Raw genomic sequence first — 16,146 nt, 5'->3', positions numbered from 1 at the left:
TGCTGCGTCATTCTAAACGAGCTATATTTAAATGCAACGCAAAATTCCCTCATTTCATTCAGGTGTGGCGGAGCGGAGAGGCGCCTGAAACTTCTCCGCTCCAGAGGTGGTTTAGTGTGGGGGGGGCCTAAAGCGACGGTCAGTCCTGAGAACCGCCCAGCCGGGGGGGCAGAACTTGGGTCTGGGTCGTTCGGGTCTTTTACGCTGCATCCCTGCTGCTGTACCAAACCAGCCTGGCTCTCCAGGTTCTGGACCGGCTAACAGAACCGTTACTGTGAAGGTCCAGCGCTGCCTCTCTGAGCTTTGGACCGGGCCTTGGTGCGCCGGGGATCAGAACCACAGATGGTCAGGTACCGGATGGTGATTTCCAGACGCATCTCATCTAACATCTGCACTCCGACCCAGAATGAAGGGAAACATTAAAGCATCACATTTATACACGAAAATTAGAACAACCAGAATATTGGAGCACAAACATTTTTAATTATTTCCAGTTCAATGAAGCGTCGCCATGATTTACTGTTTACGCTTTAATTCTGATAGTTATGGTTCCAGTTGTTCTATATTTGACTAAACCAATAAACTGACGGTACCACTGCCTGATAAATCACAATAAAGTCACATCACAGCTGAATCATCACTAGTGGCCTAAATGCCAAATATTGCAGCATCAGCTGTCAGGACGGGACGTTTCTGGCCGTCTGGGTCAGTTACTGAATATCTGCCGTCCTCTGCTGCTCCAGCAGCTGCACCATTTCAGCCTGAAAGTCTGGGATGAGGAACCTTCAGAGGATCTCCAGTCTGACTGAAGACGGTGCTTCTCATAAAGTGGGGAACCTTTTCTGGATTGTTCTGCAGGTCTGGATCAGACAGACTCCAGCCATCGTGATGAGATGTTTTAGCTTCCTGCAGCCGGACATCAACCTGAGTTCAGCTTTATGGATGTTCCTCCGTCAGCTTGTAGATGTTCCACAGCAGCGCCTGCTCTTCAGCCCTCTGTATGCTTGTGTTCTCCAGGTGGCAGAACGTACGATAAGGAACACGTGGTGGTGATGCTGGAGAACGACGAGAGGCCGAGTCAGCAGTGGGAGATGGAGCTGCTGTAGCCGTCGGCAGCGATGAGACCTTCTGAGCTGCAGGTTCTTCTGGACCCGCCCAGACCTGCAGGTGGAGCTGTGAGGCTGCAGGATGTCCTGGAGAGATGCTCCTCATCTAAGATTTGACCCTGATTGTTCTGATCCGATGCCTGGCTGCTGAGCGGTGGACCTGCAGGAACGTCCCACTGTGGTTCTGCTGGACCCGATTTAATCACTTTCTGCTTCTCTGTGATGCTCTGAGCTCCTGTGAAAGTTCTGCCCGCCTCGTCAGACTGGACCTCTGCAGATCAAACCGTTTTTGTTGATCCTGCCTCTGAATGAAGCGGCACCAGAACGTGTGTTTGGACATTACTGCAGCCCGGTTCTTCCTGTTGGACCCGTTTATGGCTTCTTACTGTTACATGAACTGGCTTCAGCTCTGTTAATATGTCAGATTAAATAGATTATATTTAGATAAATATTGTATATGAGGGAATGGTTTTAAATGTTCAATAAAAAATAAAGTGACAGTGAAAGAATTCTGCGACTGGTTCTGAAAGGGAGATCATCCTGTAAAGCTCACAAAGGCATTTAATCCTAAGCTAAATGGAGCCTTTCCTCCTCAAACACTGTCCTGCATTAATAATATTGGTTCTGATATGAAGCTGCTTGTCACTGAGAAACAGGACGTGGTGTTGGACAACATAGACTGGGTCCGGCTCAGTCTCCAAAACATCCCGGACATCTCCAGAAGGCTGGATGATCTAGCTGTAGGATCTGACTCCATCCTCCATGTTTCTGACTCCATCCTCCATGATTCTGACTCCATCCTCCATGTCTCTGACTCCATCCTCCATGTTTCTGACTCCATCCTCCATGTTTCTGACTCCATCCTCCATGTCTCTGACTCCATCCTCCATGTCTCTGACTCCATCCTTCATGTTTCTGACTCCATCCTCCATGTCTCTGACTCCATCCTCCATGTCTCTGACTCCATCCTCCATGATTCTGACTCCATCCTCCATGTCTCTGACTCCATCCTCCATGTTTCTGACTCCATCCTCCATGATTCTGACTCCATCCTCCATGTTTCTGACTCCATCCTCCATGTCTCTGACTCCATCCTCCATGTTTCTGACTCCATCCTCCATGTCTCTGACTCCATCCTCCATGTCTCTGACTCCATCCTCCATGATTCTGACTCCATCCTCCATGTTTCTGACTCCATCCTCCATGTCTCTGACTCCATCCTCCATGTCTCTGACTCCATCCTTCATGTTTCTGACTCCATCCTCCATGTTTCTGACTCCATCCTCCATGTTTCTGACTCCATCCTCCATGTTTCTGACTCCATCCTCCGTGTCTCTGACTCCATCCTCCGTGTCTCTGACTCCATCCTCCATGTTTCTGACTCCATCCTCCGTGATTCTGACTCCATCCTCCGTGATTCTGACTCCATCCTCCATGATTCTGACTCCATCCTCCATGTCTCTGACTCCATCCTCCATGATTCTGACTCCATCCTCCATGTCTCTGACTCCATCCTCCATGTTTCTGACTCCATCCTCCATGTCTCTGACTCCATCCTCCATGTCTCTGACTCCATCCTCCATGTTTCTGACTCCATCCTCCGTGTCTCTGACTCCATCCTCCGTGTTTCTGACTCCATCCTCCATGTTTCTGACTCCATCCTCCGTGTTTCTGACTCCATCCTCCGTGTTTCTGACTCCATCCTCCATGATTCTGACTCCATCCTCCATGATTCTGACTCCATCCTCCATGATTCTGACTCCATCCTCCGTGTTTCTGACTCCATCCTCCATGTTTCTGACTCCATCCTCCACGTCTCTGACTCCATCCTCCGTGTCTCTGACTCCATCCTCCATGTTTCTGACTCCATCCTCCATGTCTCTGACTCCATCCTCCGTGTTTCTGACTCCATCCTCCATGTTTCTGACTCCATCCTCCATGTTTCTGACTCCATCCTCCATGTTTCTGACTCCATCCTCCATGTTTCCGTCACTAATGACGTCAGAGTTAAAGTCTGGAATCAGCTCAGCAGCTGAAGCTCCTTTCCTCCCTGATGGAGTTCTGCTGACCCAGGAAAGGTCAGGGAGCAGGAGTTAGGAGCTAGGAGCAGGAGAAAGGAGTTAGGAGGTAGGAGCTGTTATTGAGGGTATTCAGATGGAGCCTTAATAACAGCTCCTGTTCCTTCACATTTCAACAGAACTCTCATAGGGAGGAAAGGAGCCACAGACTGCTGAGCGGATTTTGGAGTATATTGCAGAAACCCAACCATGGACCATAATTTCATGCTTATTAATCTGTTATCTCTGTATTTCACCAACGCTGAATCACGTTGCCAGATTAAGAACCCTGAAGTTACCGAGTACCATCACGGCAAAGCCGTTCTTTTTCAAAGCTCTTAAGCTCCAGCCGTAGTTGCAAGCAGGGTGTAAGACACTGGAATGACCTGGAACATTTTTCCTGCCCTTTAAAATAACTGTTTATGCATGTGTGCATGCAGAGCACGCAGAAATATGAAGAACTTATTGCTGGTGTGTAGAAAAGGCTCAGGATTGTACATGTGACAAATTTAAATGAGCATTCAAACATGATTCAAATCTAAACTATATTCATTTATACATTTATTAATATCTAATGCCACATGTCTTTAAGAGCATAAAACAATGACTATCATCATGAAAACATGTTTTATGTGTAACAGCGTCCTGTTTTATAACATCGCTGCTATTTGAAACAAACCAAAATCAGGTAAAAATTCAGGGAGTTATGAATTATTTTAGTCGGCTTCCTCGGTACAAATTAAGGCCCTGGGGTCGCGTGAGACCCATCCAAGATGGCGGCCGCACTGAAACATCAGCTCCACTAGGCAGCGCCAGTCCATGGACGTCTACCTAGATGATGTCCATTAGGCTGTCTGAAAAGGCGCCCAGCAGTCCGAGGCTCCTCTCCTCCCCAGGATGCAGTTCTGACTGCTGACCACTGGAAAGGTCCAGGAGGAAGGAGGAAGGAAGAAGGAGATGAAGTAGGAGGTAGGAGGTAGGAGATGAAGTAGGAGATGAAGTAGGAGGTAGGAGATGAAGTAGGAGGTAGGAGATGAAGTAGGAGGTAGGAGATGAAGTAGGAGGTAGGAGCTAGGAGATGAAGTAGGAGGTAGGAGGTAGGAGATGAAGTAGGAGGTAGGAGCTAGGAGATGAAGTAGGAGGTAGGAGCTAGGAGATGAAGTAGGAGGTAGGAGATGAAGTAGGAGGTAGGAGGTAGGAGATGAAGTAGGAGGTAGGAGCTAGGAGATGAAGTAGGAGGTAGGAGATGAAGTAGGAGGCAGGAGCTAGGAGATGAAGTAGGAGGTAGGAGATGAGGTAGGAGGTAGGAGCAATTCAGATGGGGCCTCAGTTTTTATCCTTTCCTGCTACAGAACCGGCTCCCATGTTTAACATCTGAAACCTTTATGACCCACTTGGCTCATCGGTTTTACCTGCTGGTTCTGAAGGACATTTTTCTGACAATTCTTCTAATGTTTTAGTTGTTCTTGATTCGTGTTTTCTGTTTTGTTTCTGTGCAGCCCTTTGAGATGCCTTCAGGCTGGAGGAATGAGAGGATGGCTCAGGGAAAGGAACCTGTGAGACTTGGACAGGACTACAGTAAGCTGCAGGGTTCTGGTGGTACCAGGACAGAACCCTGTAAGATCTGGGATGTCATTCAGTGTTTCTTGGTCCCGTGAAGGAGATCAAGAAAAGAATCCACCTGTAGAAGGTTAAATGAAAACGTTCTGCTGGTTGGTGGAGGTTTGGGTCGGTTCTAGGTGGTTCCCCACGGCTGCAGAACGTCAGCTGTTCTCTGTGAGCACAGGAGTCCGGGTTCTCTGCAGCCAACGACAGAATGAAGAACCGTTGAGCTGCAGCAGAGACATGCGCTTTCAGGACGTCATTCAGGTCTGACCAGGGGAACGTGGCGGCTGAAGTGCTCAGGTGAGCTTATCACCTGCTCCTCAGGTGCAGACAGGTGGTTCCTCATCAGATCATCGCTGTTATCCGGTGGAATCTGGAGCTAACGGAGCATCACTTCCTGCCCGCGTCAGGCTCAGGTTGCACAGGAACCCGCCTGTCAGGATTCCTGTTTACCCAGGACCATATCGCTTTCCAGGTGGGCTGTAGTTGTCCTCACACGGACCAATGGGCTGGCTGAGCCTGGGAATGCTGCGCTCTGATTGGCCAGGAGCGGGCCTGGCAGCAGGTGGGTGTACCTGCAGCAGCTGCGTCTCTGTGACCCAGGACACAGACGCGTAGAGGACCGTTTCAGGTAAGAGGGCTGATTTGTTCTGTTGGGAAGGCTCTGGAACAGAATCTGGACCTTCCGGTCTGGGTCATGGTTCTGGTTCTGGGGAGGGGTTCCTCTCTCCAGCAGCTGCGGGTTCTCCTGAGGAGGCTTGGTGAAAGGTTTCACGGTGTTGTGGTTCTGTTTGAAGGTGGTTGCTGCTGACTGGTTCTGTGTAAGTTGTTCCTCCGGCGCCATGGATCCTGACTTCCTCGCCTCTTCTGTGAGTAACCCTGAGCAGGTGTGTGGTTCTGAAGGTAAGGTTATCTGCGGTGCTGGAGGAGGACGTTCCTCAGATAAACGCCTCCCGTCTTCCTGCGGTTCTGCAGGACATGTGGTGGGGGACCCTCGGAACCATCCGGCCCTTCTCCAGCTTCCACCCTGACAGGGATGTGGCGGAGATCCAGGCGGCGCTGCAGAGGAAAGGTAGGCTACCTGCTGCGTCACAGCACGCGCTCCTCCGCACCGCCCACAACCCGCATCTAATCTCTGTGGACTTTGTTCAGACGCCGTGACGCTGGTGAGGATCCTGACCAACCGCAGCAACGCCCAGAGACAATTCATCGCCAAGAGCTTCCAGGAGCAAACAAAGCCGGAGAGCAGACAGGTGTGGATGGAGGTCTGCGCAGAACGTTCTGTTTGCCGACACGCCTGTGTGCGCAGGCAGAACGTTCTGTTTGCCGACACGCCTGTGTGCGCAGGCAGAACGTTCTGTTTGCCAACACGCCTGTGTGGCCTCCTCTGCTCCGTCCCAGCACCTCCTCACGCCCCGCTCCTCCCTGCAGGGATCAGAGGACGTGAGCACAGGGTGGAGAGAGGAGGAACACAGCCACGTTAGCATAGAACTCCTCAGCGAGTTCTGTCCAGAACCCGGTCTTTGTCTGGTCTGACTAAAGAGTAAAACCTGTCAGCGGAAAACTCACAGCCTCACCCACTAAACTGTAGAACAGCAGTAGAACCTCCTTCAGCAGCAGCAGAACCTCTTTCAGCAGTGGTAGAACCTCCTTCAGTAGCAGTAGAACCTCCTTCAGTAGCAGCAGAACCTCCTTCAGTAGCAGCAGAACCTCTTTCAGTAGCAGCAGAACCTCTTTCAGTAGCAGCAGAACCTCCTTCAGTAGCAGCAGAACATCCTTCAGAAGCGGTAGAACCTCTTTCAGCAGTATTACTCTCAGCAGTCTCTCACATCGTTGCAGAGGAACTTCGGTCCACTCTTCAGTTTTTCGAGGTTTCTGCTCGGCTCTCAGAGGTTCCCTCCACCATTCAGGAGAAACTTCTCTGTCCAGGAGACCGTGGTCCACTCAGGGACTGTAAGGTTCCCTTGTCCAGAAGTCGCAGAACAAACTCATCATCTCTCCTCCGTTGTGCTGGACAGGTGTTACCAGGTGTTTCTGCTGATCTGCTGTGTTTGGTTCCTCCATCATGGTTCTGTCCACCATGGTTCCTCCATCATAGTTCCTCCAGGAGCAGCTCTGCTAACTCAGTCCTGCCATCCTGGTTCTCCTTCAACCAGCAGCCAGACTGGTTCAGGGTCATGGCCTGTAGAGTCTGAGGTGGAGCTCCTGGGTTCTGCTCATTTCTTTGAGCTTCCTGCTCTGACCTTGGGCTGAAGCTGCTGAGATGTTCTCCTCTCTGCAGGATGATGGACCTCAGAGGTTAAAATCTGTTTCAAAGAATATTGAGAACAGAAGGTGAGCTGAGGTTAAATCAACTTGTGGAAAGAAGCGAGTTCTGCTTCAGGACAGGCGAGATGTTCTGCAGACAGGTTATGAAGGAGAACCCTGGCCCAAAGTGAAGGTCTTTGTGAGAACACGGCGTGTTCTCGGGGGCAGCAGACACGCCTCTGCTGAGGAGGAAGATGATGATGATGATGGTGATGACGGTACTTCCTGCTGAGCGCTGCAGCGAGGTCTATTTAGTTTTCCCGCCTGTTCCTCCACTCAGTGAGTAATGGCGGCTTGGAATAAGTTCTGTTCACATGAGATGAGTCTGAACATGTTTAGAACCGGATCTAGATCCGGGTCCGTGTCCTGGAACCTTCTCTTCTCTTTGGCCGTTAATCAGCTTCAGGTCTGGACGGATCTGACCACCTTAGAACGGCAGAACCTGGGTGTGGTATTCAGAACATCTTGGGACGTTCTAACCCGGCCGTGTCTTCTGCTCTGTGTTGCAGGACCTGAGTGCAGCTCTGAAGAAGGCTCTCTCTGGAGACCTGGAGAACCTGCTGCTGCAGCTGCTGATGCTGCCGGACCAGCTGGAGGCCCACCGGCTGAAGGACGCCATGGCGGTGAGCCTCTGGGTCCGACTGGCAATGTTTGGATCCCCGCCTGGATGTTCACGCCGTCCGTGTGTCTGCAGGGTTTGGGCACGGATGAGGAAACGCTGCTGGAGATCCTGTGTACGCGCTCTGGACAGAAGCTGCAGGACATCAGTGCTGCCTACAAGAAGAGTGAGTTTCTGGACCTTCCTGCTGTGGATGAGACCCGCCCGGGTCCGGCTGTCGACTCAGATGATGGATTCTTCTCTGTTTTCAGGTTACAAGAAGGATCTGGAGAAGGAGCTGAGATCAGAGACCAGCGGAGACTTTGCCAAGCTGGTTGTGGCTCTGCTGAAGGTAAACCGAGTTATTTTTCCATTTCCTCCTGAACTTGAACTTCATCAGAACTCTATCAGAACCTTTTCAGGAAACAGGAAGCATGCCTGGTTATTGGAAGTCTTCAACTGATGTAGACTAAAGTCATTAAGATCAAGGAGAACAGGACGAGCAGATAAGGCAGGAGGTTGATGTGTGAGAAGAAGAAAGATCTGCTGAGCGCTGCAGAACGTGGAGCTAAATGTCTTCTGGGTTTCACTCAGAGCAGCTCTCCATGGGATGATCTGTTTAATCTGGTTAAAAACTGTTCAGTCCCGACCAGAAGGTCAAGCTTCCAGCTTTCTGAGACGTTTTCTGATCTTCTCCCAACAGAAAGACGTTGCTGCAGGTTCTGTTCAGAGAGACGTTCAGGTATTGCTCTCCGTGTGGTCGGGCCTTCAGCCTTTCTGAGGCTGAGCTTCAGCAGCTTCCTCCTGCTGAAGCTCAGCCTCAGAAAGCAGCTCTGGTTGGTCCAAGTCACCCCAGCTCCGCTCTGTCTGAAGGCTCTCGCTGCGTCTCTGAGTGGGAAGAAGGCCGAAGCAGAACCGTGGATCACCATCCTGACGTCCAGAGACGCGGATCACCTGAATAAAGGTGAGTCTGTGAGCGGGCGGAGCCTGCAGGTGGAAGGCAGGAGGTTCTGCTCACTGTGAACGTCCCGACAGTGCTGATGGAGCTGGAGCTGGAGACCGGGCAGACGGTGGACCAGTTGGTGGAGAAAAGCTTCTCAGGAGACTTTCGACTCGGCCTGAGAGTTTTAGGTGAGGACAGATCTCAGGTTTGGTTGTTCTGATGTTCCTGATCCGCTCCTCATGGTTCTGTCTGTGTTGGAACAGTTCAGTGCATCCAGAACCCCGAGGTCTACCTGGCCCAGAGACTGCTCACCATGAAGGTGAGAAGATGACTGACGAATAGATGGAGGGATCTCAGCTTTCTCTTTTCTCATATGCAGGCTGTGAGGGGGGGGGCTGGAAAATCTGTTTTTTATTTATAAAGTAATACGTGAAATAATTATTTTGTCTTTCCAACCAGACAAACATCCAGCAGCAGGCTAGTAGCTGTGGACGGATAGATTGAAGTTTACTGAGTTCTAAAACTAGGCCTCTACTTTTAGCAGCTAATTAAAAACATTTAAATCTCCTCGGATGGTGACAGAGAGGTGCAAACCACTAGGGGGCGCCACTAATGAGCCGGGTTCAGCATATCCAATGCAAACGATTCATTTGGCGGTGATGTAGCTCACCACCGTCAGCAGCTGAACAAGGAACGCACATTTACTGATTTCCTTTAAGCTGAAGCCTGAGGGTCGGTCTGATGAAGCTCCATCATGTCATCACGTCTGAAGCTCCATCAGATCCTCCTGAAGGTCTGTTCAGTTTCTCTCTGAGGAACCCAGCAGGTAGCATCCAGTCACCGACCTGCAGCGTTAAATCCTCCTGGAGGAACCTGTGGGTCCTGCCCTGATGGCTCGCAGACATCTGAATATAGAGTTAATCATTTTTTAAACATACATGATGCACAGCTGCTTGTCACACCAAAAAGCTTCATGAGTCTTTAAGCGTGAGCAGTAACTGAACTCCAGGCAGTCATGGTCTCTGTAGGAAACATCTGTACACCTGACTGAGCTCAGCAGATGTTAACAGTTTAACGGCCTCAGGTGTTTCACAGCTCGTTCCTGCTGAGCCATATTTAAAAGTGGGCTGTAGATCATGTGATCATGTCCTGTAGAGAAGTAAGCGCACCTTCTCAGGCGCAGAGTTTCTCCTCCCTGCTGGCTCCTGCACTGCAGCCAGGAGCTGCTGATCCCAGCACCTCCTCAGTGTGAGCCGTTGGTTCCTCTGCGGTCGCTTTCATCACGGTTACTGATGAGACCTTGTGACCCACCTCTGTCTGCAGACACCGTTGGTTCAGGGGATCATGGTGTCCCACAGCGAGGAGGACCTCCTGCAAATCCGAGCGGCGTTCCTCAGACTGAACGGCTGCTCTTTGTACTCGGCCCTGCAGGTGAGCATCAGTCACATGGTCTCCAGGTAACCAGGTAACCATGAGCACCAGATACTGACATGTTTGTTCTCTGATTGTCTCTCAGAAACATTTTAAAGGAGAACATCTGCAGGCTCTGCAGGCCATCTGTCGATCTGAAGATTAAACTGAAGCAGCAGGAACCAGTTTATTATTAATGATGTTTCTGACTTTCATCTGTAAGCTTTACCACTTTGTGCTGTCGAACCAGCTTGGTTCATTGTTTTTATTGTTCTGCCTCCTGATCTCATTAAAACATGAAGAACCTTCATAAACAATCAGCAGAACCGACGTTCTCCTACATTTACAACAAACCGAGCGGAACCATAAGAGCAAACATAAATTTCATTTATTCTGGTCATCTCAAACACAAACCGGCATAAATAAACTCATCAGTCCAGTTCAGAATATTACAAATCAAATCTTTATTTAACCAAAACCCTCCTCAGAGAATAAAGAACAAATCACATCCCTGGTGGTTCTGCTCAGACGCTCCAGCAGATTCCAGGAGAAACAGGAAGTTTATTTGTAGCTCACACTTCAGTACAAGGACAACGCAAAGTGTTTACATGGTTACAACACAGGAAAATAAAACAGGAAAATAAGCAGGTAAAAAAAGAGCGTTCTCTGTGGAGGTACCGCTGATTGGACCCAGCTTCAGTGGTTCTGTCTGTGAACCATTCCCACAGATTGGGCGGGTCTGCGTTGCCAGATTGGGCGGGTTGGCGTTGCCAGATTGGGCGGGTCTGCGTTGCCAGATCGGGTGGGTTCCTGTCAGTTGGGCTCCATTTGAACACGTTGAGCTGGGAAAAAATAGCTTTTGGTTGGTTGTTAAAATGCTTTTCACAATATTTGGTTTTTCAAAAGAATCAAGAAAATTCTATCAGAATAGTCGTCATTGTGCGGCAGACATTTTACATTTCTACATTTTAATAAAAGGCCATCTCCAACCAGATGGGGTTGATTCTGCTGACAACTTCTAAATGTTCCATGGCTGCGTGTGAAGGAGAAATGGTAGATTGATCCATACTCTGAGACAGAAATGAATTTATATGAAGTTAGATTTATAACTGGTGCTGGGAGGCTGCTGGTAATTGGTATTACGGTTGCAATGTCTGATTTAGTTTCCTGATTGCACATTTTGTGGGGAGCCTGTAGGTGTGACGCTTTTTCTTTACTTTAGTGCAGTTGTCGCTAATGGCGTGTTCTTCATTATGTGTTTATTAGTTCTATGGTTTTAACGAGTTTGACAGGTTGAGACTTTGTACTTTTGTTGGGCGGGTTTTACGTTGTTTGGGCTGGAGACCCTCTGTCAGATCTGGCAGCATGAGTAGGGCTGCTGAGTCCAGTTAGCTCAAACGTCAGACATGAGCATAAACTATAGGCAGCACAAGGAGCAGAATAAAGCAGTGCTCCCTTCTGTCTGCTGGGAACCATAGTTTCTTTCATTTCTCTCAGTTTCGCTGCTCGGTTCTGCTCCCTAGTGGCCGTAGCTAACCCTCCTAGCATGAATTGACTTCAGTGCTCACGTTCCCAACACAAATGAATGCCGCTGCTTCTTGCTCCCTCGTTTACTCCGTTGTCACTTCTTGTAATTGTTTGGAAACTAGTCCAAATCTCCATGCTGCACCAGCGACAGCGACATGGCTCAGTGACCCGCCCCCTCTAACCATAGCTAGCATGTTGCCTTCACTCGGTGGATTGGTTAAATTGGATGATTGACAAATTGAATCAGAATAAAAGAAAGTTGGCAAAATGATTAAATAAACCCCAAACGCCCCTCCGTGCCACCGGGGCTGAATCTGGTGGTGTCCGAGGCTCACATGAAGAACAGGCAGAGCAGGAGAGGAGCAGCAGAGAGCAGCAGAGGAGCTCTGAAGCCACAGCATCCAGCCGCGGTGGTGGTGGTGGTGGTGGTGGTGGTGGTGGTAGCGGTGGTGGTGGTGGTGGTGGTAGCGGTGGTGGTGGTCAGAGTGTCTGTAGTCTGGCTGTCTGGAGATGTGCACTGTGAATTGGAAGGAGATTCAATTGAGAAACTTCCCATTGTGGTTGATTCATCAGGTGATTCAGATAAGTCGGTTGGTGGTGCCGTGGTTGTTCTGGTTGGTGGTGCAGCTGATGAGTTGGTTGGTGGTGCAGTGGTTGTTCTGGTTGGTGGTGCAGCTGATAAGTTGGTTGGAGGTGCCGTGGTTGTTCTGGTTGGTGGTGCAGCTGATAAGTCGGTTGGAGGTGCAGCTGATAAGTTGGTTGGTGGTGCAGCTGATAAGTTGGTTGGTGGTGCCGTGGTTGTTCTGGTTGGTGGTGCAGTGATTGTTCTGGCTGGTGGTGCAGCTGATAAGTCGGTTGGTGGTGCAGTGGTTGTTCTGGTTGGTGGTGCAGTGGTTGTTCTGGTTGGTGGTGCAGCTGATAAGTCGGTTGGAGGTGCAGCTGATAAGTTGGTTGGTGGTGCCGTGGTTGTTCTGGTTGGTGGTGCAGTGGTTGTTCTGGTTGGTGGTGCAGCTGATGAGTCGGTTGGTGGTGCCGTGGTTGAATTGCTTACAGCTGTTGCTCCATAGGCTGATGGAGCCTGGGTGGAGAATTGGTTCAATCAGTGTTAGTATCACGGGTTTAACAAGATGACAGTAAATGTCACACAGATGTTAGCCTAGAAGGTTGGACAGCTTTTGGTCATTTAAGCATAACATTTTAGCCATAAAGGCCCAAATTGATCCATACATTCAATAAAATCTGATTAAAACTAGGACTGCTGAAGGTTCTGGAGTGGTTTTACTTAACAAGGCTGCTGGCATCGTCTAAGTGACCACGAGTCCATCTGACAGCAGGAACATCATTTCTCTGACAGCATCACTGGGCTGAACAGTCAGAACTCTGAGAAAGTCCAAGAAACTCAGTGAAGACTTAAGGAGGAGATATTCCAGATTTAGGGTTGGAAAGCCTTTTGGATCATTTTCTAAACATCCTGCTGATTACATCATTTGTTCAAACAACTGTACAGAATCCAAGGTTTTCAGAAGGGTTTACATTCTGCCAAGATCTGGGAGAAGATCCAAACTGTCCTCCTCAGATGAAAAGGAACTAGTTCTCATGTTCAGGAACAACCAAGGTTCACCACAAAGTGCTGGAAGACCAGTACCTCTGTCTCCAGTAAATCCAGTTTAACCTCACTTTACTCTGAGGAAGTTCTGACAAAGAAAGAACCTCCTGCTCCAAAATCAACACATGAAGTTAGACTGAAGTCTGCTGCGGCCCCCATGGACAAACCAGATGTCTTCTGGAGAATCTGCTGTCTGGTACCAAGGCAAGATGTTTATGTTTAAACCACTAGCTTTGCTTTCTTCTGCTATCTTTCAATGATAAAACTAGTCCAGGTGTTAATTATTAGAAAAAGGATAAATATTTGACAGACTAACTGAAACCTTTTGCATAAAAACAAATGAGCCGACTGTCCTAAATCCTTCCTGGACCTAAGAAGGTTGTCTGGACCAATGAATGCTCCAGTAGAGAAAGTTATTGCACCAAATTAAAAATGTTAAATGTTGTCCTTCACATCCGGCGGTGTGGCTGCTCAGTCCAGGCCAGCGGCTCATATTCTACCAACAGTTTAAGGAAAGCTGCTGTTTGAAATCATCTGTAAGGCTGTAAAACTTTATTAATCTTTGTAGGCTCCACCATGACATCCTGATACTAGTAGAAATTAATATTTATATTTTCCAAACATGATTCAAACTGTATTGCAGGGCCTTCTTCCTCATTTAATTTTTTCAATATATTTTTATTGTTTCAATTTATTAATCAATCCTACATAAACTTGATTAAATATCTAGTCATATAAAAATGAATAGTTTTTCTCATTTCCTGTGCTAAAGTACAACGTGATATATTTGGTAACTTTCATAAAATAAACCCTAACATCTGATTGGATAACCTGTACAGGTGTATACGAAAGGTAGTGTCGGCCCCTCTGGGGGATTTTGATTTGTAAGGCAGAGAGAAAAAAATTAATTCATGATGTCCTCAACACATGGCCATGAAGTAAAAAGATTAATTACAAATCATAAAGATAAAAGAATAATTTGATGCAAGCATCTCAGTATTTATTAAAATTGTTACATGCGTGAGCTGAAACGCGCTGGACCTTCTGCAGGTTAGCTTCTACAGCAGGATCGCAGCAGGAGTCAGAACTACGTCACATACAAAAAGTATTAAAACGCAAATTTTAACTTAATGACTCTAAGGAAAAACCTCTTCAACCCAACCAGAAACCGCCCTGCTCACAACAAAAAGTGTCTCTAGTCATTTAGAAATGAATTATAGTGATCAGATACCTGCTGGAACGTCTGCAGAAGCAGACAGAGGAGGAGCAGCGCCAATGTCTTCATGGTGCAGAAACCAGCAGCGGAGAAGTTCACCTGAAAGCTGCGATGTGACCAGAGCTGAAAAAAACTCATCATAGAGGAAAAAACTCTGATCCTGTTTTTATGTGACGACTCAGGTAGGAGGGGGATGTATGATGGAGCCACCTGAACCTGGAACCAGGAAGCTGTGAGTGAACACGCTGGTGATAAAAGTTCAGGAAGATTATTTACAGACATGAAGGTCAGGATGAAAGTATTTCTTCATCTATTGACCAAAGGTTTAATTTTTATCCGGTTATGATTCAATGTTTAGGTAGAAAGCTGCAGCCTGAAGGGGAAACAGGTGGATTATTGACCAGCTGAAAAAACAAATGAACTATTTCCTCAAAGGGAAAAGCAGCTGAAGGTCTGAGCTGTGGACTGAGGAGCTCCAGATCATGTTCCTCAGCGTTTGGGATGAGCTGGAAGAGGAACACTGCAGTGATGATGAGAAACTCTTCAACAAACCTACAACCTTCTATCTGCAGGAAGACTGCGCCTCCATTCTGGGTCTCTATGGGGTCTAAAACTAAAGACCCAACATGGCCGCTCCTAGTATCAACAAACAGAATAGACCCAGTTCTAAATGCTAAATACTAAATGCTGCTTCTCCATGTCTGGTTCTGGTTCTGGTTCTGGTTCTGCAGAGCAGGCTGGAGCCAGAAGACCTGAGTGGTCTGGAGGGTTGATGCCCTGATAACAAGTCTGTGATGGATTTAGGTGCTAATTCAGAACCGGGTCCATGTTCTCTACGTTCTTAGTCTTAGTGAGGACTTCAGAACCGGGTCCATGTTCTCTACGTTCTTAGTCTTAGTGAGGACTTCAGAACCGGGTCCATGTTCTCTACGTTCTTGGTCTTAGTGAGGACTTCAGAACCGGGTCCATGTTCTCTACGTTCTTAGTCTTAGTGAGGACTTCAGAACCGGGTCCATGTTCTCTACGTTCTTAGTCTTAGTGGAAGGACTTTAGAACCGGGTCCATGTTCTCTACGTTCTTAGTCTTAGTGAGGACTTCAGAACCGGGTCCATGTTCTCTACGTTCTTAGTCTTAGTGAGGACTTCAGAACCGGGTCCATGTTCTCTACGTTCTTAGTCTCAGTGAGGACTTCAGAACCGGGTCCATGTTCTCTACATTCTTAGTCTTAGTGAGGACTTCAGAACTGGGCCCATGTTCTCTACGTTCTTAGTCTTAGTGAGGACTTCAGAACCGGGTCCATGTTCTCTACGTTCTTAGTCTTAGTGAGGACTTCAGAACCGGGTCCATGTTCTCTACGTTCTTAGTCTTAGTGAGGACTTCAGAACCGGGTCCATGTTCTCTACGTTCTTAGTCTTAGTGAGGACTTCAGAACCGGGTCCATGTTCTCTACGTTCTTAGTCATAGTGAGGACTTCAGAACCGGGTCCATGTTCTCTACGTTCTTAGTCTTAGTGAGGACTTCAGAACCGGGTCCATGTTCTCTACGTTCTTAGTCTTAGTGAGGACTTCAGAACCGGGTCCTCACTATATAGCATATAGATAGTGAATAGAAGGGATCCCAGGATGAAACCTTGGGGAACCCCACATCCCCACAGAAGTTACTTATTGACACAAAGAAGTCCCTGTTCTTTAGGGAGGATTTGAACTAATTGAGTTCTGTACCAAAGAGTCTGAGCTAGCTCTCCAGTCGCTCTAACAACATATCATGGTCA

At 48.2% G+C, this 16,146-nt stretch overlaps 2 protein-coding genes across 5 annotated transcripts in view; both read left to right on the top strand.

The window, feature by feature from the left end:
* crybg2 (crystallin beta-gamma domain containing 2) overlaps positions 1 to 1,615 on the top strand; it is a 38,846-nt gene extending 37,231 nt beyond the window's left edge. Inside the window, 1 exon segment of the mRNA XM_036144817.1 lies at positions 1,018 to 1,615. Coding sequence (XP_036000710.1) covers positions 1,018 to 1,106 — 89 coding nt within the window. The 3' untranslated portion in view covers positions 1,107 to 1,615.
* Positions 1,616 to 5,306: 3,691 nt separating this feature from the next.
* zgc:101785 (Annexin domain-containing protein) lies at positions 5,307 to 10,346 on the top strand. 4 transcript variants are annotated; one of them, XM_012852188.3, is made up of 13 exons: positions 5,307 to 5,399; positions 5,566 to 5,655; positions 5,744 to 5,840; positions 5,921 to 6,021; positions 7,585 to 7,698; positions 7,770 to 7,860; positions 7,946 to 8,025; positions 8,377 to 8,415; positions 8,547 to 8,637; positions 8,709 to 8,804; positions 8,880 to 8,935; positions 9,940 to 10,047; positions 10,133 to 10,346. In XM_012852188.3, exons 2-13 carry the CDS (start codon positions 5,611 to 5,613, stop codon positions 10,190 to 10,192), a joined length of 978 nt encoding a protein of 325 aa, XP_012707642.3. In that variant the 5' UTR covers positions 5,307 to 5,399; positions 5,566 to 5,610; the 3' UTR covers positions 10,193 to 10,346. The 4 variants fall into 4 exon arrangements, with proteins under 4 accessions (XP_012707642.3, XP_012707643.3, XP_036001610.1 ...); XM_012852189.3 differs by having other exon boundaries at positions 5,363 to 5,399; positions 5,566 to 5,637; XM_036145717.1 differs by having other exon boundaries at positions 5,383 to 5,399; positions 5,505 to 5,655.
* Positions 10,347 to 16,146: the final 5,800 nt, after the last annotated feature.

Source organism: Fundulus heteroclitus, chromosome 13, assembly GCF_011125445.2.
Source record: "Fundulus heteroclitus isolate FHET01 chromosome 13, MU-UCD_Fhet_4.1, whole genome shotgun sequence".
NCBI classification, from domain to species: Eukaryota; Metazoa; Chordata; class Actinopteri; order Cyprinodontiformes; family Fundulidae; genus Fundulus; species Fundulus heteroclitus.
Note: the sequence above shows the minus strand (reverse complement) of the source record. Positions and strands in the feature narration are given on the sequence as shown.

Excerpts from the sequence above, each read along its gene's own strand:
- zgc:101785 (XM_012852188.3), top strand. The coding sequence starts at position 5,611 with ATGGATCCTGACTTCCTCGCCTCTTCTGTGAGTAACCCTGAGCAG. Across the intron at positions 5,841-5,920 it reads GGCGGCGCTGCAGAGGAAAG|ACGCCGTGACGCTGGTGAGG; the intron begins GTAGGCTACCTG and ends GACTTTGTTCAG. Across the intron at positions 7,699-7,769 it reads GGCTGAAGGACGCCATGGCG|GGTTTGGGCACGGATGAGGA; the intron begins GTGAGCCTCTGG and ends GTGTGTCTGCAG.